Source organism: Notothenia rossii (genome assembly GCF_949606895.1).
Source record: "Notothenia rossii genome assembly, contig: scaffold_64, whole genome shotgun sequence".
Lineage (NCBI taxonomy): Eukaryota > Metazoa > Chordata > Actinopteri > Perciformes > Nototheniidae > Notothenia > Notothenia rossii.
In genome coordinates, this window is record NW_027639736.1 from 205,719 (window position 1) to 228,218 (window position 22,500).

Genomic DNA, 22,500 nt, shown 5'->3' on the forward strand with positions numbered 1-22,500 from the left:
ATGGAAAACATAGCACTTTTTTCATATCAATAATGTCCAACATTATATCATCATATAGGCCTATGCCTCCTTAGTATTACCGTATATAAAATGAAATATTCTACTTTGAATAATTACTGTATTTTTTCCATCTACTACTTCTCCCATTCACAATTCAAAAATCAAATCAAAAAATCTAAAATTCTATTAATATGTAACAAATATATTCCATTTCAGAGCAGAAGAAACAGCCTTCAAGGGTCAAACTCTGCACATACATCATTCAGCTGTGTACTTTGAAATGCAAAAGTGTGTGTGTGTGTGTCTGTGTGTGAGTCTCTTTAATCAACTCCTCACAGCTCCTCATATCTGTTCAGAAAATAGACAAAAGTTAAACATGAACAAACCACAGACTGTCTGTGTCATGGCGCATACAGTCGCTGCTTTAATTCTAATTATAATAATAATAATTAAAGCTGCAAGCAGCGTTGAGCGGGTCTTCGATGCTCTGCAGGCTGTTGTCCGAACGTCGACGTCAGGCAGATGTCTCGAGGACTCGGCCGTTGGCAAACGTGGGAAGTTTCAGGCCGATCGGACAATGTATTTAGGAGTTACAGCAGTATCATAAACATCGTGTTTGATGGCGAGTTATCTGTTGCCATGGCAACGGAATTTGATGACACCCCATAATATGCTTTTATGTGTTGAGGGACGGACCATTAGCCATCATCTGAAATCTGGTGCTGTTTGGACGATTTTCCATTGAGTTACGACAACATTTGGTTTCATGGCGAGGGATGCGTTGCCATGGAAACGGCATATGATGACATCCAATAATTTGCGTAGAGCTGTTGAGGGCCGGACCATTAGCCATCATCTGAAATCTGGTGCCGTTTGGACGTTTTTCCATTCAGTTAGGACAAGACCGTGTTTCATGGCGAGGCATCTGTCGCCATGGCAACGGCATATGATGACATCCCATAATTGGCGTAGAGTTGTTGAGGGCCGGACCATTAATGATAGTCTGAAGTCTGGTGCTGTTTGGACGATTTTCCATTGAATTACAACAACATCGTATTTTTTGGCGAAGGATGTGTTGTCATGGAAACGGCATACTGTGAGATCTCAGATTTCACGTAGAGCTGTTGAGGGCCGGACCGGTGATATAAAAGTGAAGATTGGGGGACGATGGGACCGTGTCCATTGGAGTTACAGCGACACCGTGTTTAATGGCGAAGGATCCGTTGCCATGGTAACACCAAATTAAGTAACATCAGATTTGACCTAGAGCTGTCCAGGGCCGCAGTGTTAACCATCACGTGAAGTTTGGGGGTGTTCTGAGAATGTCAGTTGGCGTTATGACATCATCGTGTTCCACGGCGAGGGATCGCCTAGCATCGAGCGAACGCGAACTTTCGCGCCAAACCATGGCTACACCGTACGAAAGAAAAAAATTCTGTGATACCTTTAAATTGTCCATTTCTCGAGAAGCTACCTGACGAATTTCGAGTCATACGGATAAATCGCGTTTTTACCAATGCCAAATTCAAAATGGCCGAATTCCTGTAAGTTATTTTATACCCCTCCAAGAGGCTTTTTTGTTCGTCTCCGCACCCTAGATATGCGTAGCGAGTTTCGTTGGTTTACGTGAAAGTTAAAGTAGGGGGAGTTTACATAAAAAATTGAAGTGGGCGTGGCCTACGTAATTTTTTACGCAAAGTTCCGGAACCAATTACACATCGCAATTTTCACCACTTCTGACGCGCGTGCAAAATTTGGCGAGTTTTCACATATGTTGCGGTGGTCAAAAGTGCGCGCAAAGTGTTCAAATAATAATCATAATAAATAATCGGTCCGATATCAATGAAGTGCTAGTTTAATTTTTCGCTGTAGTCTACTGTCAAGATTTAGGCCACTTTTAATGACCTTTGCCCCTCGTTTTCCCGGTTTTTTGTGGGTTTTGCATGGTTAATGGTTGCTTTGCGAGCGACTAAATTGATCGTAACAATATCAATTATGCGGTTTGCTCGAAGTTGCTCGCGCAGCCTATAAGCCGCCATGATTTCCGAACCTTTTCTGTGCTTTTGCCAGTCATTTTCCCTGTTTTGGGTGTGTTATGCAGGTTTATCGGTCGCTGCACTTCATATTTGACTGCAAATCCCGAAGTGCTACAAGCAGTGAGCATGAACAGTATAAAAGCATTACACAACACGGTAAAATGTATAAAAAGCAATAAAAACAAACAATACAAATAAAATAAAATGGGGGTAATAAATAAATAAGAGGTCTAGGGAAAGGCTCTACTGAAAAGATGGGTTTTGAGGCCTCCACGGTCTGTGGAGCTCTCATGTGGTCGGGGAGAGCATTCCACAGACTGGGGGCAGCCGAGCAGAAGGCCCGGTCTCCCATGGCACGGAGCTTAGTCCTGGGGGGTTTGAGGAAGTTGGAGTTGCTGGAGCGGGTGGTCCGCAAGGAGGTATGGGGGGTGAGGAGTTCCTTGAGGTAGGGAGGGGCAGTTCCATGGACACACTGGTGGGTGAGGACGGAGACCTTGAATTCGATCCTCAGTTCCACGGGGAGCCAGTGTAGTGCTTGAATTCTGTCTTTAGGACGATGTTTGGATGTAGCAGATACAGGTTTGTTTAGCCTGATCTGATCGAATGGAGATCGCTCCATTCAGAGAACAGGCATTTTAAAAGTGTGGGGGGGGGGAGGGGGGGTGCTAGTGAATTAATTTCAGAAGACAAAAAAAAAAAGTTTGAGAAACCGTGCGCTAGTGGATTGTCAAAGAAATAAATGTCTATGCAAACGTTATTATTAATAATAATTAAACTTTTTTTTTTAATTTTCCATTTTTATTTTGTAATCATCTCGCGACCCCCACTTTGGGAACCCCTGTTCTAGAGCACCTGGAACTGAGGGAAACTCTGAAAGAACACACCCATTGGCTACAAATAAATATATGATAGGTTGACCAAACTGTCAGTCCAAACGTGCGCTCTCATTCAGTGCAACGGCCAGGGCATTCGATCAAGGATGTAGAATACCTGTGTGAGACTGACCGTTGAGCGGCCCAGACCAAGCAAGGAGGCAGAGGCAGAACGTCTAAAATATAACCCGGTGTGGGCATTTATTAAAACATGAACACAATACACACAGCCTCAATCCTGCTGCTGCTGCTGTTGTTCACGTGGGCACAGCCTGCAGCCACCAGGATCTCACACACACACCAGCCTCTCAACAGACAGGGAAACAGAGCCTAAATACACACACAACTTAATCAACCCCTGTTGGGGGGCGAACCCATAGCCATCGCTCCCTCGGGTCGCCGGGAAAAGCCGTACTGAGCTGGGGGAAGATGCGACAAGGAGAGGTGTCCGTTGGCTGCTGCCAGACGCTCCACCTCAGCGACTCTGGCCGCTTTGAGCGCCCAAGTCATGCAGCTACAGTTCATGCAGGCGTCCTGCATGAGATCCTCACTCAAATGCTCGAGGCCAAGGCAAGAGGGGCAGCGGTCGTGGCCGTCCTCGGGCTCGAGAGAAGCCATACAGGCGCTACATGGATGAGCCATCATGCAGGTAGCCGGATGCAGCGTAATCGGGAGCGGGGTGCGAGAACACAGCCTTCACCGGCTAACTGCTGAATGGAAGGAGTAGAGCAATGTTCCTACTCCTGCTGTAATGTCCTACACCCGCGTTACCAGCAGAGGGAGCGGGGAGCGGGGAGCGAGAGCACTGCCTTCACCTAGCGTGTACTAGATGTTGTGAACGCAGCATAATGCAGCTCAGAAACCACTGTTCTGACGCTTTTAAAGCAACTTCGAGATTCTAACAGTATCAGGGCCATGGTGGCCGTAGGACCTACAATTATTTTCGGGGCTTCACGGCCAGACCGAGGGGCAATGACGGCATGCGTCGTGTGTGTGTGTGTAAGCGTGTGTGTATTAGTGTTAATTTCGTTGACGAAAACTATGACGAAATATTTAACGACCTTTTTTTCCATGACGAAAACGAGACGATGACGAGACGGTAGTAAACAATAACTGCAACGAAATCATCATGCAATATCATTGACGAAAAGTGACGAGACGAAAATGTAGTTTACTAAATAAAAACTATGCCAAAATCTCTCTTTACTTTCGTTGACGAAAAAGGAGGAGACGAAATATTATCAAAGATAACGTTACAATACGTGTATGCAAGTGTGCGTGTGTGTGTATGAGTGAGTGAGTGAGTGAGTGAGTGAGTGAGTGAGTGTGTGTGTGTGTGTGTGTGTGTGTGTAAGTGCGTGTGTTTGTGTGTGTGTAAGTGTGTGTGTGTGTGTGTGTGTGTGTGTGTGTGTGTGTGTGTCTGTGTGTGTTTGTGTGTGTAAGTGCGTGTGTTTGTGTGTGTGTGAGTGTGTGTGTGTGTGTGTGTGTGTGTGTGTGTGTGTGTGTGTGTGTGTGTTTGTGTGTGTTTGTGTGTGTGTGTGTAAGTGCGTGTGTTTGTGTGTGTGTAAGTGCGTGTGCGTGTGTTTGTGTGTGTGCGTGTGTTTGTGTGTGTGTAAGTGTGTGTGTGTGTGTGTGTGTGTGTGTGTGTGTGTGTGTGTGTGTGTGTGTATGTGTGTGTGTGTTTGTGTGTGTTTGTGTGTGTGTGTGTAAGTGCGTGTGTTTGTGTGTGTGTAAGTGCGTGTGCGTGTGTTTGTGTGTGTGTGTGCGTGTGTTTGTGTGTGTGTAAGTGCGTGTGAGTGTGTGTGTATTGTGTTACATGATGTCGGTGCAGGCGATGCAGGGCACGCTCCTAATGTTGGTCATGATAAGGTCCAGGGCCACAGAGAGGTCGTCGTCGGAGGTCGGGTGGGATGCACACTTCATATAGAACTCCTGCACACACACAACAAACAGTGGATAAACTACATCTCCCAGAATGCTCTGGTGGCTTTATAAAATATTAGCCCCACCCCCTCTTACTGCTTCGTTGCCTTGACAACCATCTGATTGACACACACCATGGATACGGCCTCGGAGCCGAACGTCATCCCAGCAGGACGGACCCTGAGAGGTAGCATTTAATAAAACATCAGTTGCACATATAGGACTTACTCCCACCTCCTTCCCCCTGACCTGAGTCAGAGTCCTGAACCCTGAGTCAGCATTATGAGTCCTGAACCCTGAGTCAGCGTTATGAGTCCTGAACCCTGACCTGAGTCAGCATTATGAGTCCTGAACCCTGACCTGAGTCAGCACTATGAGTCCTGAACCCTGAGTCAGCGTTATGAGTCCTGAACCCTGACCTGAGTCAGCATTATGAGTCCTGAACCCTGAGTCAGCATTATGAGTCCTGAACCCTGAGTCAGCACTATGAGTCCTGAACCCTGAGTCAGCACTATGAGTCCTGAACCCTGAGTCAGCGTTATGAGTCCTGAACCCTGAGTCAGCACTATGAGTCCTGAACCCTGAGTCAGCACTATGAGTCCTGAACCCTGAGTCAGCGTTATGAGTCCTGAACCCTGAGTCAGCACTATGAGTCCTGAACCCTGAGTCAGCGTTATGAGTCCTGAACCCTGACCTGAGTCAGCATTATGAGTCCTGAACCCTGAGTCAGCATTATGAGTCCTGAACCCTGAGTCAGCATTATGAGTCCTGAACCCTGAGTCAGCGTTATGAGTCCTGAACCCTGAGTCAGCATTATGAGTCCTGAACCCTGACCTGAGTCAGCACTATGAGTCCTGAGCCCTGACCTGAGTCAGCATTATGAGTCCTGAACCCTGAGTCAGCACTATGAGTCCTGAACCCTGACCTGAGTCAGCATTATGAGTCCTGAACCCTGAGTCAGCATTATGAGTCCTTAACCCTGAGTCAGCATTATGAGTCCTGAACCCTGAGTCAGCATTATGAGTCCTGAACCCTGAGTCAGCATTATGAGTCCTGAACCCTGACCTGAGTCAGCACTATGAGTCCTGAACCCTGACCTGAGTCAGCATTATGAATCCTGAACCCTGAGTCAGCGTTATGAGTCCTGAACCCTGACCTGAGTCAGCACTATGAGTCCTGAACCCTGACCTGAGTCAGCGTTATGAGTCCTGAACCCTGACCTGAGTCAGCACTATGAGTCCTGAACCCTGACCTGAGTCAGCATTATGAGTCCTGAACCCTGACCTGAGTCAGCATTATGAGTCCTGAACCCTGACCTGAGTCAGCACTATGAGTCCTGAACCCTGACCTGAGTCAGCACTATGAGTCCTGAACCCTGACCTGAGTCAGCATTATGAGTCCTGAACCCTGAGTCAGCATTATGAGTCCTGAACCCTGAGTCAGCATTATGAGTCCTGAACCCTGAGTCAGCATTATGAGTCCTGAACTCTGACCTGAGTCAGCATTATGAGTCCTGAACCCTGACCTGAGTCAGCATTATGAGTCCTGAACCCTGAGTCAGCATTATGAGTCCTGAACCCTGATTCAGCATTATGAGTCCTGAACCCTGAGTCAGCATTATGAGTCCTGAACCCTGAGTCAGCATTATGAGTCCTGAACCCTGAGTCAGCATTATGAGTCCTGAACCCTGAGTCAGCATTATGAGTCCTGAACCCTGAGTCAGCATTATGAGTCCTGAACCCTGAGTCAGCACTATGAGTCCTGAACCCTGACATGAGTCAGCATTATGAGTCCTGAACCCTGAGTCAGCATTATGAGTCCTGAACCCTGACCTGAGTCAGCACTATGAGTCCTGAACCCTGACATGAGTCAGCATTATGAGTCCTGAACCCTGAGTCAGCATTATGAGTCTTGAACCCTGAGTCAGCATTATGAGTCCTGAACCCTGACCTGAGTCAGCATTATGAGTCCTGAACCCTGAGTCAGCATTATGAGTCCTGAACCCTGAGTCAGCATTATGAGTCCTGAACCCTGACCTGAGTCAGCATCATGAGTCCTGAACCCTGAGTCAGCATTATGAGTCCTGAACCCTGAGTCAGCATTATGAGTCCTGAACCCTGAGTCAGCATTGTGAGTCCTGAACCCTGACCTGAGTCAGCATTATGAGTCCTGAACCCTGAGTCAGCATGATGAGTCCTGAACCCTGAGTCAGCATTATGAGTCCTGAACCCTGAGTCAGCATTATGAGTCCTGAACCCTGAGTCAGCATTATGAGTCCTGAACCCTGAGTCAGCATTATGAGTCCTGAACCCTGAGTCAGCACTATGAGTCCTGAACCCTGAGTCAGCATTATGAGTCCTGAACCCTGATTCAGCATTATGAGTCCTGAACCCTGACATGAGTCAGCATTATGAGTCCTGAACCCTGAGTCAGCACTATGAGTCCTGAACCCTGACCTGAGTCAGCACTATGAGTCCTGAACCCTGACCTGAGTCAGCATTATGAGTCCTGAACCCTGAGTCAGCATTATGAGTCCTGAAACCTGAGTCTCTCACCCCGCTGAGAGTAAGCGTTGTGTTCCTGCAGGTCTTGCAGCGGACCCTCAGCTTCCCCGGCTGCACCGACCTGCAGCTCTTACAGAACACAAAGAAAGAACTGCAGGAACCTGTAGAGAACAGAGAGTATTACGGTCTGCTGATGTGCAGCTCTACACATTAGCACACCGTGTAGTTACTGCAGAGTACCTGCATGGAACCAGGTGAGTCTGCAGCAAGTCAACGCTTCTGCTTTTATCACTGCTTTACTCATTTGGGTCGTTTGCTTTGAATGCAGTGATGCCAACACTCACCTGTCTCACCTGCAGCCGGAACCTCGTCTGATGCTCCTCCCCCTGTTTGGGGGTCAGAAGGGGGAAGGGAGGGGGAGGAGTCAGAAGGGGGGAGGGAGGGGGAGGGGTCAGAAGGGGGGAGGACCACATGGACGGTGCTCTGCTCCGGGAGGTCACTTTCCTGAGGGGGGGGGGGGGGAGAGAGTTAGGGTTAAATAGAGTAACTAAGGGAGGAGGTTCCTCACCTGCAGGGTGGAGGTTCCCCTCACCTGTAGAGGAGGTTCCTCACCTGCAGGGTGGAGGTTCCCCTCACCTGTAGAGGAGGTTCCTCACCTGCAGGGTGGAGGTTCCCCTCATCTGAGGTTCCTCACCTGCAGGGTGGAGGTTCCCCTCACCTGTAGAGGAGGTTCCTCACCTGCAGGGTGGAGGTTCCCCTCACCTGAGGTTCCTCACCTGCAGGGTGGAGGTGCTCCTCAGCTCCATCCCAGCGAACAGAACCCTCAGCAGCTCCGGTCGGACCCCCTGCTGAGTCCCTACTGCCTCCTTCAGATCAGAAACTCTGGCCTCCTCCTGCAGCTCCAGAGGAACCTCCTCCCCGAGGTTATACCTCACAAACACTGCTCAATAATGAGTAGACACACACACACACACACACACACACACACACACACACACACACACACACACACACACACACACACACACACACACACACACACACACACACACACACACACACACACACACACACACACACACACACACACACACACACACACACACACACACACACACACACACACTCTCTCTTTAAAGAACATCCATAAACATCTGCATCTTGCTAATAATTTCTCTATATTATATTCCATTTACTCATAGACCCTTCTTGCACTATTTCTATTGTATCTGGTGTATCTGGTGTATCTATTGTATCTGGTGTATCTAGTGTATCTGGTGTATCTGGTGTATCTAGTGTATCTACTGTATCTGGTGTATCTACTGTATCTAGTGTATCTGGTGTATCTAGTGTATCTGGTGTATCTGGTGTATCTAGTGTATCTGGTGTATCTAGTGTATCTGGTGTATCTTGTGTATCTGGTGTATCTACTGTATCTAGTGTATCTGGTGTATCTAGTGTATCTGGTGTATCTAGTGTATCTAGTGTATCTGGTGTATCTACTGTATCTGGTGTATCTAGTGTATCTAGTGTATCTAGTGTATCTGGTGTATCTGGTGTATCTACTGTATCTAGTGTATCTGGTGTATCTAGTGTATCTAGTGTATCTGGTGTATCTGGTGTATCTAGTGTATCTGGTGTATCTACTGTATCTAGTGTATCTATTGTATCTACTGTATCTACTGTATCTGGTGTATCTGGTGTATCTACTGTATCTACTGTATCTACTGTATCTGGTGTATCTGGTGTATCTACTGTATCTAGTGTATCTGGTGTATCTAGTGTATCTAGTGTATCTGGTGTATCTGGTGTATCTAGTGTATCTGGTGTATCTGGTGTATCTACTGTATCTAGTGTATCTATTGTATCTACTGTATCTACTGTATCTACTGTATCTGGTGTATCTGGTGTATCTACTGTATCTACTGTATCTACTGTATCTACTGTATCTAGTGTATCTAGTGTATCTACTGTATCTACTGTATCTACTGTATCTGGTGTATCTGGTGTATCTGGTGTATCTACTGTATCTAGTGTATCTAGTGTATCTGGTGTATCTAGTGTATCTGGTGTATCTACTGTATCTACTGTATCTGGTGTATCTGGTGTATCTACTGTATCTACTGTATCTACTGTATCTGGTGTATCTGGTGTATCTAGTGTATCTATTGTATCTAGTGTATCTAGTGTATCTGGTGTATCTAGTGTATCTGGTGTATCTAGTGTATCTGGTGTATCTGGTGTATCTAGTGTATCTGGTGTATCTACTGTATCTACTGTATCTACTGTATCTATTGTATCTAGTGTATCTGGTGTATCTGGTGTATCTACTGTATCTATTGTATCTAGTGTATCTATTGTATCTACTGTATCTGGTGTATCTGGTGTATCTACTGTATCTATTGTATCTAGTGTATCTATTGTATCTACTGTATCTGGTGTATCTACTGTATCTATTGTATCTAGTGTATCTATTGTATCTAGTGTATCTGGTGTATCTGGTGTATCTACTGTATCTATTGTATCTAGTGTATCTATTGTATCTACTGTATCTGGTGTATCTACTGTATCTATTGTATCTAGTGTATCTATTGTATCTAGTGTATCTAGTGTATCTGGTGTATCTGGTGTATCTAGTGTATCTGGTGTATCTACTGTATCTGGTGTATCTAGTGTATCTAGTGTATCTGGTGTATCTAGTGTATCTGGTGTATCTGGTGTATCTAGTGTATCTGGTGTATCTACTGTATCTGGTGTATCTAGTGTATCTGGTGTATCTGGTGTATCTACTGTATCTATTGTATCTAGTGTATCTATTGTATCTATTGTATCTAGTGTATCTATTGTATCTACTGTATCTGGTGTATCTACTGTATCTATTGTATCTAGTGTATCTATTGTATCTAGTGTATCTAGTGTATCTGGTGTATCTAGTGTATCTGGTGTATCTGGTGTATCTAGTGTATCTGGTGTATCTACTGTATCTGGTGTATCTACTGTATCTGGTGTATCTGTTGTATCTGGTGTATCTGGTGTATCTGGTGTATCTACTGTATCTATTGTATCTAGTGTATCTATTGTATCTGGTGTATCTAGTGTATCTGGTGTATCTAGTGTATCTGGTGTATCTAGTGTATCTGGTGTATCTAGTGTATCTGGTGTATCTGGTGTATCTGGTGTATCTATTGTATCTGGTGTATCTAGTGTATCTGGTGTATCTGGTGTATCTAGTGTATCTGGTGTATCTGGTGTATCTATTGTATCTATTGTATCTATTGTATCTGGTGTATCTGGTGTATCTATTGTATCTGGTGTATCTATTGTATCTGGTGTATCTATTGTATCTAGTGTATCTGGTGTATCTATTGTATCTAGTGTATCTGGTGTATCTATTGTATCTGGTGTATCTATTGTATCTGGTGTATCTATTGTATCTGGTGTATCTACTGTATCTGGTGTATCTGGTGTATCTATTGTATCTATTGTATCTATTGTATCTGGTGTATCTGGTGTATCTATTGTATCTGGTGTATCTATTGTATCTGGTGTATCTACTGTATCTATTGTATCTATTGTATCTGGTGTATCTGGTGTATCTATTGTATCTGGTGTATCTACTGTATCTGGTGTATCTGGTGTATCTATTGTATCTATTGTATCTATTGTATCTGGTGTATCTATTGTATCTGGTGTATCTATTGTATCTATTGTATCTATTGTATCTGGTGTATCTGGTGTATCTATTGTATCTGGTGTATCTGGTGTATCTATTGTATCTATTGTATCTATTGTATCTGGTGTATCTGGTGTATCTATTGTATCTATTGTATCTATTGTATCTGGTGTATCTGGTGTATCTATTGTATCTATTGTATCTGGTGTATCTGGTGTATCTATTGTATCTGGTGTATCTGGTGTATCTGGTGTATCTATTGTATCTATTGCATCTGGTGTATCTGGTGTATCTGGTGTATCTGGTGTATCTATTGTATCTGGTGTATCTATTGTATCTATTGCATCTGGTGTATCTATTGTATCTATTGTATCTGGTGTATCTACTGTATCTATTGTATCTGGTGTATCTGGTGTATCTGGTGTATCTGGTGTATCTATTGTATCTATTGTATCTATTGTATCTGGTGTATCTGTTGTATCTGTTGTATCTGGTGTATCTGTTGTATCTGGTGTATCTGGTGTATCTGGTGTATCTATTGTATCTGGTGTATCTGGTGTATCTGTTGTATCTATTGTATCTGGTGTATCTAGTGTATCTGGTGTATCTATTGTATCTATTGTATCTGTTGTATCTATTGTATCTATTGTATCTGGTGTATCTGGTGTACCTGTTGTATCTGTTGTATCTGTTGTATCTGGTGTATCTGGTGTATCTGGTGCATCTGGTGTGTATCTGGTGTATCTATTGTATCTGTTGTATCTGGTGTATCTGTTGTATCTGGTGTATCTATTGTATCTGTTGTATCTATTGTATCTGGTGTATCTATTGTATCTATTGTATCTGGTGTATCTATTGTATCTGGTGTATCTATTGTATCTATTGTATCTATTGTATCTGTTGTATCTGGTGTATCTATTGTATCTGGTGTATCTATTGTATCTATTGTATCTATTGTATCTGTTGTATCTGGTGTATCTATTGTATCTGGTGTATCTATTGTATCTGTTGTATCTGGTGTATCTATTGTATCTGTTGTATCTATTGTATCTATTGTATCTGTTGTATCTATTGTATCTATTGTATCTGGTGTATCTATTGTATCTGTTGTATCTGGTGTATCTATTGTATCTGTTGTATCTATTGTATCTATTGTATCTGGTGTATCTATTGTATCTATTGTATCTGGTGTATCTATTGTATCTGTTGTATCTATTGTATCTATTGTATCTGGTGTATCTGGTGTATCTATTGTATCTATTGTATCTGGTGTATCTGTTGTATCTGGTGTATCTATTGTATCTGGTGTATCTATTGTATCTGGTGTATCTGGTGCATCTGGTGTGTATCTGGTGTATCTATTGTATCTGGTGTACCTGGTGTATCTGTTATAATTTGATGTATACATTCATGTTGCTCTGTTGGAGGATTCTGTATCAACTCTGTAGCTACATGAGGATAAAGCCTTAAATCTAAAGTATAACACAGTATTACTGAGTACTATAGTATATGCGAGTATAGTGAAGGATAGACTCAGTATTATAGAGTATTGTGGTGACCACCTATTAATACACTGGGACATCATTCATACATGGAACTACAGTTGGGGCTATTGTTCCCACACGGACATGTTATGTGTTTACTATATATGTTGTGTGCCCTCCTGACTTCACTCTCTTCTACCCGGACTGCAACTGGACAACATGTCCTTTTCTACTCTCTAATAAAGTACCCTTTTGCACCTTCCTTGCACCGCCTCTGACTCCCTATCTCTTGGCACTACAGTATAGATTTATAAAGTTAGAGTATTTGTAGGAGCCGCACTTAAGTTTCTTTGGTTTTGTTTCATTTGGAACCTTTATTAATGCATTTTTCTGTTTCAGTGAGAGGTGTGCTTTGCTCAGGTGAAGGGGGCGGGGCTAAGGCTTTAAGTTGGAGGTGCGGTGTGTGACGGGAGAGCAGCAGGCAGCAGCAATACCTTAATTGACACGCAGACCCAACCTTATGCTTAGTAAAAGACAGATTATTAGGATCTGCTGTTTAAGTTTATGTTAAATATTGTTTTCCTATTTTGTTTTATGTTTGCTGGAAATAAACGTTGAAAATCAACCGAAGCGTCCAGTGGATTTTGTACTGCGAGTCTGACACTGCTTCCCAGGCCCGAGCTCTACATGTGGCCAAGAACAATAACTTTTGAGGTATCGAGTCACAAGACACACTTTTTGGGATTTTGGCCACTACAGTATTAAAGTATATATATTACAAAGTATTAACTTCTCACCTATCATTGGTCTCTTCGTCCTTCAGTTTACTTCCTGTTTACATGCTGCCCTGTGCCGTGCTGCAGTCTGGGTACTGTAGTCCCGCTACACCGCTGCTGCCGTTAACACAAATAACTACCGAACGGAAATGACGTCGCAAGCAGCACCGGACCTGGACTGTATTTATGAATTTTAATAAACTTGTTTTCATTTTGTCTTTGTGTGTCTCTGTGAGCTTCAACCGGGACTTAACCGTAGTATAACCGGGAGATCTCCGCAGTATTCCCGGGAGTTAGCGGGAGATCCCCGCAGTATTCCCGGGAGTTACCGGGAGGTATCGCGTCCTGATGGAGGAGATCAGGCCAGAGAGCAGCGCCCTGCAGCGGACTCTCGGCGGCGGTGGCACCGCGGTGAGAAGCGGAGGAACGCTGCAGTGCACTACACTTTATTTATATATGTATATATGTCAAATATAATATGCACAGTCTATATAGGCTATATGTGTATGTGTGTGTTAATGAGAGTGTGTGCGTGTGTGCGTGAGTGTGTGTGTGTGTGTGTCAGAGAGAGAGAGAGAGAGAGAGAGAGAGAGAGAGAGAGAGAGAGAGAGAGAGTATATGTGTGTGTATGTGCAGGGCCGATCCTGGCCAACCTGGGACCCCAAGCGACATTGTAAGATGAGCCCCCCCCCAAACCGATAGGAGTGAACATATTTTTTTGGAAACAAAGTACTTTGCAAATATAATTCCTGTTTATTATTATTATCAACACGGTTACTTTTTTATACAGTGAGGTAAATGGTGAATGTGCATGTATGTCGTTCAGTGTGCGTTTACAGGTGAATACGTCTGCATTTCCTGCCAAATACTAGCCTCAAAAAGATTAAAATATAATTAATGCAAATAAACTACTTCTACTAATAATCATAATCATAATCAATTCAAAAATATAAATACTGTATTATTTTTATTATAACATAGTTGTAATATAGTCAAGACAAAACATGCTTATGACATGCTCAAAAACTGATATTTCTTAAATCTGTATTCAAATGTAGTTCCCTCTGTCAGCAATGTATCAACAGCTACACACACATTCCTATCAGTATGTCTCTGTGTTGTGGTTGACATGCTGATGACTGTTAGGAGTTAAGGGGAGAGGCTGAGCATCACCATGACATGTGCAACTTGACATCAAAATGAATAAAAGGGGGAAAAATGCTCCATGTTTTTTAGGCTGTAAACTTTAACTGTTATGTAAGCCAACTAGACAGACAGTTTATCACTCTTCCTCCTGTACATTAGCAGATAAAAGCCATAAAATACTTGAATGAATGGTAAATAAAGAATGCTGGAAATAACTGCATCTCCATTAGCCTATATGCTCTGCAGAGACTGCCTTCTTCATGTCGTGAATTGCAGCTGATGTTTTAATATGGCAATTGGCAAAAGTTGGACATTTGACTTATACAACATTCGCAAGTTGTACATTTGACTCATACAATAACCCACCTTCGAGTGATGCTCTAGTTTCTTCATGTTTTGTTTTTTTCCCCCTTGCTTGCGCCGGACTGAAACTGTCTTTTCGCCGACACTAGTGCACTAGTGGCCGTATCAAAGCCGTGATTGGTCAGATGTTGATTCATTGCAACGGATGTCTGGTTACAGACGTGCTCCCCTTGTCACCTCTCACTCTTGCATGACAGGGGGGGGGGGTGCGCGGAGAACTGCGCCGAGAACTGCGCACAAGCCGAGCTCATGAGCCGAGGCCCCATGCGCAATGTGAGGCCCCATGCAGCCTGCATGGGGCTGTAGGGAGGGATGGCCCTGTGTATTTGTGTGTGTGTGTGTGTGTGTGTGTTAACTAGAGTGTGTGTGAGAGAGAGTGTGTGTTAATAAGAGTGTGTGTGAGAGAGAGAGTGTGTTAATGAGAGTTTGTGTGTGTGTGTGTCAGAGAGAGTGTGGGCACAACCCCACCTAGTGTCAGCAGAAAGTAATGCAAATAAAGATTCCCAAAATATGCACACAAAAAAAAGTTAAAATAAATGTTAAGATTATGTTTAATCATCTGATTCTTCTCATTGCTGTTTTAGTCTGTTCTTCTAATTAGTGTCTACAGTGTGTGCCTATTGAGCCGTGTTGGGCGAAGTGGCTCAAGCCCCGATCTAGCCCCTCTCTCTCACTGTCTGTGTGCGTGTGTGTGCGTGAGTGTGTGTGTGTATGTGAGAGAGTGTGTGTGTGTGAGAGCATGTGTGTGTATGTGTGTGTGTGTGTTTGTGTGTGTGTGTGTGTGTGTGAGGTGGAGTCAGGTGAGAGTGATCACCTGTGTCTCTGTGGCTCCGCCCCCTGCAGGTGGGGAAGGTGGAGTCAGGTGAGAGTGTTCACCTGTGTCTCTGTGACTCTGTCCCCTGCTGGTGGGGAAGGTGGAATCAGGTGAGAGTGTTCACCTGTGTCTCTGTGGCTCCGCCCCCTGCAGGTGGTGAAGGTGGAGTCAGGTGACCCGTCAGGTGACCCCTCGTTGGCTGAGCTTCTCTTCCTGCGGTCCAGAGTCAGAGTTCTGGAGCGAGAGAAGGAGGATCTTCAGTCGGAGAACCGGAGGCTGAAGGAGACGCTGGTTCACGGTGAGAAGTCCCGCCTTCTCTTTCTGTCACATGCTCTGATTTCATCACGCTTATTGTGACTACAAAAGAGGTAACCACAAAGCGATATTTAACTGAACACACTAGGGAAATGTTTACTCACAATGTTTCTTGCTAACATCTCAGTAAATGAGCTAGTAGATCATTTTAATTCAAAAATTCAAAATGTTATAGATGCCATTGCTCCAACTAAGGTAAAGGAAGTGACTGGCAAGAAAATATCTCCATGGAGAAAGGCCATGACCGTGAGAACAGAAAAAAGAGAGTGTCGAAGAGCTGAACGTAGGTGGAGAAAAACAAATCTCCAGGTTCACTTTGAAATCTATAAAGAGAGACTTGGCCTTTATAATTTGGAATTGAAAAACGCACGACAGTCTTTCTTCTCTGACATCATTACCAAAAACAAAAACAACGCACGTGCCTTGTTTGCTACCGTCGACAGACTAACTAACCCCCCAGTGTCAGTAGCCTCTGAATTTCTATCCATCACTGACAAAATTCAGAAAGTCAGACAAGCAGTCAGTCCACCTAATATCAATTCAGACACCATGACACAATTCCATCAGATTAATGATAAAAACCTAGAGGACATTATTCAACTTCTGAAATCCCCCTCCTGCTGCCTTGATATTATTCCAACAGGGTTTTTCAAAGATGTTTTTCCTTGCATGGCCTCAGATCTACTTCATATAGTAAACAAATCTCTTCAATCAGGTGTTTTTCCACAGGCCCTGAAAACTGCAGTCATTAAACCGCTCTTAAAAAAGAATAATCTAGACGCTTCAGTAATGACACTGGTTCCTCACTGACACTAAGAAAGTGGATCAGTCCAGGTCTGAAGTCTTTACACTGGTTCCTCACTGACACTAAGAAAGTAGATCAGTCCAGGTCTGAAGTCTTTACACTGGTTCCTCACCAACACTAAGAAAGTGGATCAGTCCAATTTCTGAAGTCTTTACCCTGGTTCCTCACTGACACTAAGAAAGTGGATCAGTCCAGTTCTGAAGTCTTTACACTGGTTCCTCACTGACACTAAGAAAGTGGATCAGTCCAGTTCTAAAGTCTTTACACTGGTTCCTCACTGACACTAAGAAAGAGGATCAGTCCAGTTCTGAGGTCTTTACACTGGTTCCTCACTGACACTAAGAAAGTGGATCAGTCCAGTTCTGAAGTCTTTACACTGGTTCCTCACTGACACTAAGAAAGAGGATCAGTCCAGTTCTGAGGTCTTTACACTGGTTCCTCACTGACACTAAGAAAGAGGATCAGTCCAGTTCTGAGGTCTTTACACTGGTTCCTCACTGACACTAAGAAAGAGGATCAGTCCAGTTCTGAGGTCTTTACACTGGTTCCTCACTGACACTAAGAAAGAGGATCAGTCCAGTTCTGAGGTCTTTACACTGGTTCCTCACTGACACTAAGAAAGAGGATCAGTCCAGTTCTGAAGTATTTACACTGGTTCCTCACCAACACTAAGAAAGTGGATCAGTCCAGTTCTGAAGTCTTTACACTGGTTCCTCACTAACACTAAGAAAGTGGATCAGTCCAGTTCTGAGGTCTTTACACTGGTTCCTCACTGACACTAAGAAAGTGAATCAGTCCAGTTCTGAAATCTTTACACTGGTTCCTCACTGACACTAAGAAAGTGGATCAGTCCAGGTCTGAAGTCTTTACACTGGTTCCTCACTGACACTAAGAAAGTGGATCAGTCCAGTTCTGAAGTCTTTACACTGGTTCCTCACTGACACTAAGAAAGAGGATCAGTCCAGTTCTGAGGTCTTTACACTGGTTCCTCACTGACACTAATAAAGAGGATCAGTCCAGTTCTGAGGTCTTTACACTGGTTCCTCACTGACACTAAGAAAGAGGATCAGTCCAGTTCTGAGGTCTTTACACTGGTTCCTCACTGACACTAAGAAAGAGGATCAGTCCAGTTCTGAGGTCTTTACACTGGTTCCTCACTGACACTAAGAAAGAGGATCAGTCCAGTTCTGAAGTATTTACACTGGTTCCTCACCGACACTAAGAAAGTGGATCAGTCCAGTTCTGAAGTCTTTACACTGGTTCCTCACTAACACTAAGAACGTGGATCAGTCCAGTTCTGAGGTCTTTACACTGGTTCCTCACTGACACTAAGAAAGTGGATCAGTCCAGTTCTGAAATCTTTACACTGGTTCCTCACTGACACTAAGAAAGAGGATCAGTCCAGTTCTGAGGTCTTTACACTGGTTCCTCACTGACACTAAGAAAGAGGATCAGTCCAGTTCTGAAGTATTTACACTGGTTCCTCACCAACACTAAGAAAGTGGATCAGTTCAGTTCTGAAGTCTTTACACTGGTTCCTCACTAACACTAAGAAAGAGGATCAGTCCAGTTCTGAAGTCTTTACACTGGTTCCTCACTAACACTAAGAAAGTGGATCAGTCCAGTTCTGAAGTCTTTACACTGGTTCCTTACTGACACTAAGAAAGAGGATCAGTCCAGTTCTGAAGTCTTTACACTGGTTCCTCACTAACACTAAGAAAGTGGATCAGTCCAGTTCTGAAGTCTTTACACTGGTTCCTCACTAACACTAAGAAAGTGGATCAGTCCAGTTCTGAAGTCTTTACACTGGTTCCTCACTAACACTAAGAAAGTGGATCAGTCCAGTTCTGAAGTCTTTACACTGGTTCCTCACTAACACTAAGAAAGTGGATCAGTCCAGTTCTGAAGTCTTTACACTGGTTCCTCACTAACACTAAGAAAGTGGATCAGTCCAGTTCTGAAGTCTTTACACTGGTTCCTCACTAACACTAAGAAAGTGGATCAGTCCAGTTCTGAAGTCTTTACACTGGTTCCTCACTAACACTAAGAAAGTGGATCAGTCCAGTTCTGAAGTCTTTACACTGGTTCCTCACTAACACTAAGAAAGTGGATCAGTCCAGTTCTGAAGTCTTTACACTGGTTCCTCACTAACACTAAGAAAGTGGATCAGTCCAGTTCTGAAGTCTTTACACTGGTTCCTCACTAACACTAAGAAAGTGGATCAGTCCAGTTCTGATGTCTTTACACTGGTTCCTCACTAACACTAAGAAAGTGGATCAGTCCAGGTCTGAAGTCTTTACACTGGTTCCTCACTAACACTAAGAAAGTGGATCAGTCCAGTTCTGAAGTATTTACACTGGTTCCTCACCAACACTAAGAAAGTGGATCAGTCCAGTTCTGAAGTATTTACACTGGTTACTCACTAACACTAAGAAAGTGGATCAGTCCAGTTCTGAAGTCTTTACACTGGTTCCTCACTAACACTAAGAAAGTGGATCAGTCCAGTTCTGAAGTCTTTACACTGGTTCCTCACTAACACTAAGAAAGTGGATCAGTCCAGTTTTGAAGTCTTTACACTTGTTCCTCACTGACACTAAGAAAGAGGATCAGTCCAGTTCTGAGGTCTTTACACTGGTTCCTCTCTAACACTAAGAAAGAGGATCAGTCCAGTTCTGAAGTCTTTACACTGGTTCCTCTCTAACACTAAGAAAGTGGATCAGTCCAGTTCTGAAGCCTTTACACTGGTCCCTCTCTAACACTAAGAAAGTGGATCAGTCCAGTTCTGAAGTCTTTACACTGGTTCCTTACTGACACTAAGAAAGAGGATCAGTCCAGTTCTGAGGTCTTTACACTGGTTCCTCACTAACACTAAGAAAGAGGATCAGTCCAGTTCTGAAGTATTTACACTGGTTCCTGACTAACACTAAGAAAGTGGATCAGTCCAGTTCTGAAGCCTTTACACTGGTCCCTCTCTAACACTAAGAAAGTGGATCAGTCCAGTTCTGAGGTCTTTACACTTGTTACTCACTGACACTAAGAAAGTGGATCAGTCCAGTTCTGAAGTCTATACACTGGTTCCTCACCAACACTAAGAAAGTGGATCAGTCCAGTTCTGAAGTCTTTACACTGGTCCCTCTCTAACACTAAGAAAGTGGATCAGTCCAGTTCTGAATTCTTTACACTGGTCCCTCTCAAACACTAAGAAAGAGGATCAGTCCAGTTCTGAAGTCTTTACACTGTTTCCTCACTGACACTAAGAAAGTGGATCAGTCCTGTTCTGAAGTCTTTACTCTGGTTCCTCACTGACACTAAGAAAGAGGATCAGTCCAGTTCTGAAGTCTTTACACTGGTTCCTCACTGACACTAAGAAAGTGGATCAGTCCAGTTCTGAAGTCTTTACACTGGTCCCTCTCTAACACTAAGAAAGAGGATCAGTCCAGTTCTGAGGTCTTTACACTGGTTCCTCACTGACACTAAGAAAGTGGATCAGTCCAGTTCTGAGGTCTTTACACTGGTTCCTCACTAACACTGAGAAAGTGGATCAGTCCAGTTCTGAGGTCTTTACACTGGTTCCTCACTGACACGAAGAAAGTGGATCAGTCCAGTTCTGAGGTCTTTACACTGGTTCCTCACTAACACTGAGAAAGAGGATCAGTCCAGTTCTGAAGTCTTTACACTGGTTCCTCACTGACACTAAGAAAGAGGATCAGTCCAGTTCTGAGGTCTTTACACTGGTTCCTCACTGACACTAAGAAAGAGGATCAATCCAGTTCTGAAGTCTTTACACTGGTTCCTCACTGACACTAAGAAATATGATAAGTCCAGTTCTGAAGTCTTTACACTGGTTCCTCACTAACACTGAGAAAGTGGATCAGTCCAGTTCTGAGGTCTTTACACTGGTTCCTCACTGACACTAAGAAAGTGGATCAGTCCAGTTCTGAGGTCTTTACACTGGTTCCTCACTAACACTGAGAAAGTGGATCAGTCCAGTTCTGAGGTCTTTACACTGGTTCCTCTCTAACACTAAGAAAGTGGATCAGTCCAGTTCTGAAGTCTTTAAACTGGTTCCTCACTAACACTGAGAAAGAGGATCAGTCCAGTTCTGAGGTCTTTACACTGGTTCCTCGCTGACACTAAGAAAGAGGATCAGTCCAGTTCTGAGGTCTTTATACTGGTTCCTCGCTGACACTAAGAAATTGGATCAGTCCAGTTCTGAGGTCTTTACACTGGTTCCTCACTGACACTAAGAAGGTGGATCAGTCCAGTTCTGAGGTCTTTACACTGGTTCCTCACTGGCACTAAGAACGTGGATCACTCCTGTTCTGAAGTCTTTACACTGGTTCCTCACTGACACTAAGAAAGTGGATCAGTCCAGTTCTGAAGTCTTTAAACTGGTTCCTCACTAACACTGAGAAAGTGGATCAGTCCAGTTCTGAGGTCTTTACACTGGTTCCTCGCTGACACTAAGAAAGAGGATCAGTCCAGTTCTGAGGTCTTTACACTGGTTCCTCGCTGACACTAAGAAAGTGGATCAGTCCAGTTCTGAGGTCTTTACACTGGTTCCTCACTGACACTAAGAAATTGGATCAGTCCAGTTCTGAAGTCTTTACACTGGTTCCTCACTGACACTAAGAAAGTGGATCAGTCCAGTTCTGAGGTCTTTACACTGGTTCCTCACCAACACTAAGAAAGTGGATCAGTCCAGTTCTGAGGTCTTTACACTGGTTCCTCACTGACACTAAGAAAGAGGATCAATCCAGTTCTGAAGTCTTTACACTGGTTCCTCACCAACACTAAGAAAGAGGATAAGTCCAGTTCTGAGGTCTTTACACTGGTTCCTCTCTAACACTAAGAAAGTGGATCAGTCCAGTTCTGAAGTCTTTAAACTGGTTCCTCACTAACACTGAGAAAGTGGATCAGTCCTGTTCTGAAGTCTTTACACTGGCTTCCTGTGTGTCAAAGAATATATTTCAAAATACTGCTGCTGGTTTATAAAGCACTGAATGGTTTAGGACCAAAATACATTTCTGACCTCCTGCTAAATGATGAACCATCCAGATCTCTCAGGTCTTCAGGGACGGGTCAGCTTTCTGTCCCCAGAGTGAGAACTAAACATGGAGAAGCAGCGTTCAGTTATTGTGCTCCAAATATCTGAAACAAACTCCCAGAAACCTGCAGGTCCGCTGCAACGAAGACTACTTTTAAATCCAGGCTGAAGACTTTTCTTTTTGCTGCTGCTTTTAATTGAACTTTTCACATATTAGACTGTACTGTAACTTTTATCCATGTATTTTTTCTTTTAATGTTTATTTTATTATCTTTGCTTTTTAATTACTTATTTTAAATACCATTTTCTTAACGTCTTTCATTTGTGTAAAGCACTTTGAATTGCCTTGTGTTGAAAGGTGTTATTTAAATAAACTTACCTTACATTTCCCAGAAATCCCCGGGCTCCTGTCCACCATGTGGCAGACGTTGGGCAACGGCCAACACTCTGTCTCCACGGCAACAGGCAGGGGCGATGATTACCCCCCCTACTCGCAGCAGCATGCACCGCCCAATCAGGACGCAGGATTCAGCCCGCAGGTGGACCAGCTGTCCTGGGGGGTGGAGGAGGAGGGGCCCCCCCTGGGGAGCCACATGGGGGAGGAGGCTCCTCTCTGCAGACAGACCGATATGGAGGAGCTGAGGAGGAGCTGCTCAGAGAGCCAGTGCACCGCCTCCCACCTGGACGGACAGGTATCGCAGGAAGTCTTATTACATCATCATATAACAACACTCCAGACAGA

The 22,500-nt window shown here is 43.9% G+C and overlaps 2 protein-coding genes across 3 annotated transcripts in view; one reads left to right on the forward strand and one right to left on the reverse strand.

Annotated features, from left to right (window-relative positions):
- prkn (parkin RBR E3 ubiquitin protein ligase) overlaps positions 1 to 13,429 on the reverse strand; it is a 21,862-nt gene extending 8,433 nt beyond the window's left edge. For both annotated transcript variants that reach the window (XM_079695712.1, XM_079695713.1), the window contains exons 1-6: positions 13,290 to 13,429; positions 8,112 to 8,275; positions 7,680 to 7,839; positions 7,387 to 7,496; positions 4,928 to 5,011; positions 4,725 to 4,840 (exon numbers count right to left, since the gene is read on the reverse strand). In XM_079695712.1, coding sequence (XP_079551838.1) covers positions 4,725 to 4,840; positions 4,928 to 5,011; positions 7,387 to 7,496; positions 7,680 to 7,839; positions 8,112 to 8,275; positions 13,290 to 13,296 — 641 coding nt within the window. In that variant the 5' untranslated portion in view covers positions 13,297 to 13,429. The remainder of the gene's footprint in view (positions 1 to 4,724; positions 4,841 to 4,927; positions 5,012 to 7,386; positions 7,497 to 7,679; positions 7,840 to 8,111; positions 8,276 to 13,289) is intronic.
- A 113-nt stretch (positions 13,430 to 13,542) lies between these two features.
- Positions 13,543 to 22,500, forward strand: part of LOC307027465 (uncharacterized protein) — an 11,385-nt gene continuing 2,427 nt past the window's right edge. The window contains exons 1-3 of the mRNA XM_079695719.1: positions 13,543 to 13,679; positions 15,745 to 15,889; positions 22,152 to 22,500. The exon at positions 22,152 to 22,500 is cut by the window's right edge and continues 13 nt beyond it. Coding sequence (XP_079551845.1) covers positions 13,617 to 13,679; positions 15,745 to 15,889; positions 22,152 to 22,500 — 557 coding nt within the window. The 5' untranslated portion in view covers positions 13,543 to 13,616. The remainder of the gene's footprint in view (positions 13,680 to 15,744; positions 15,890 to 22,151) is intronic.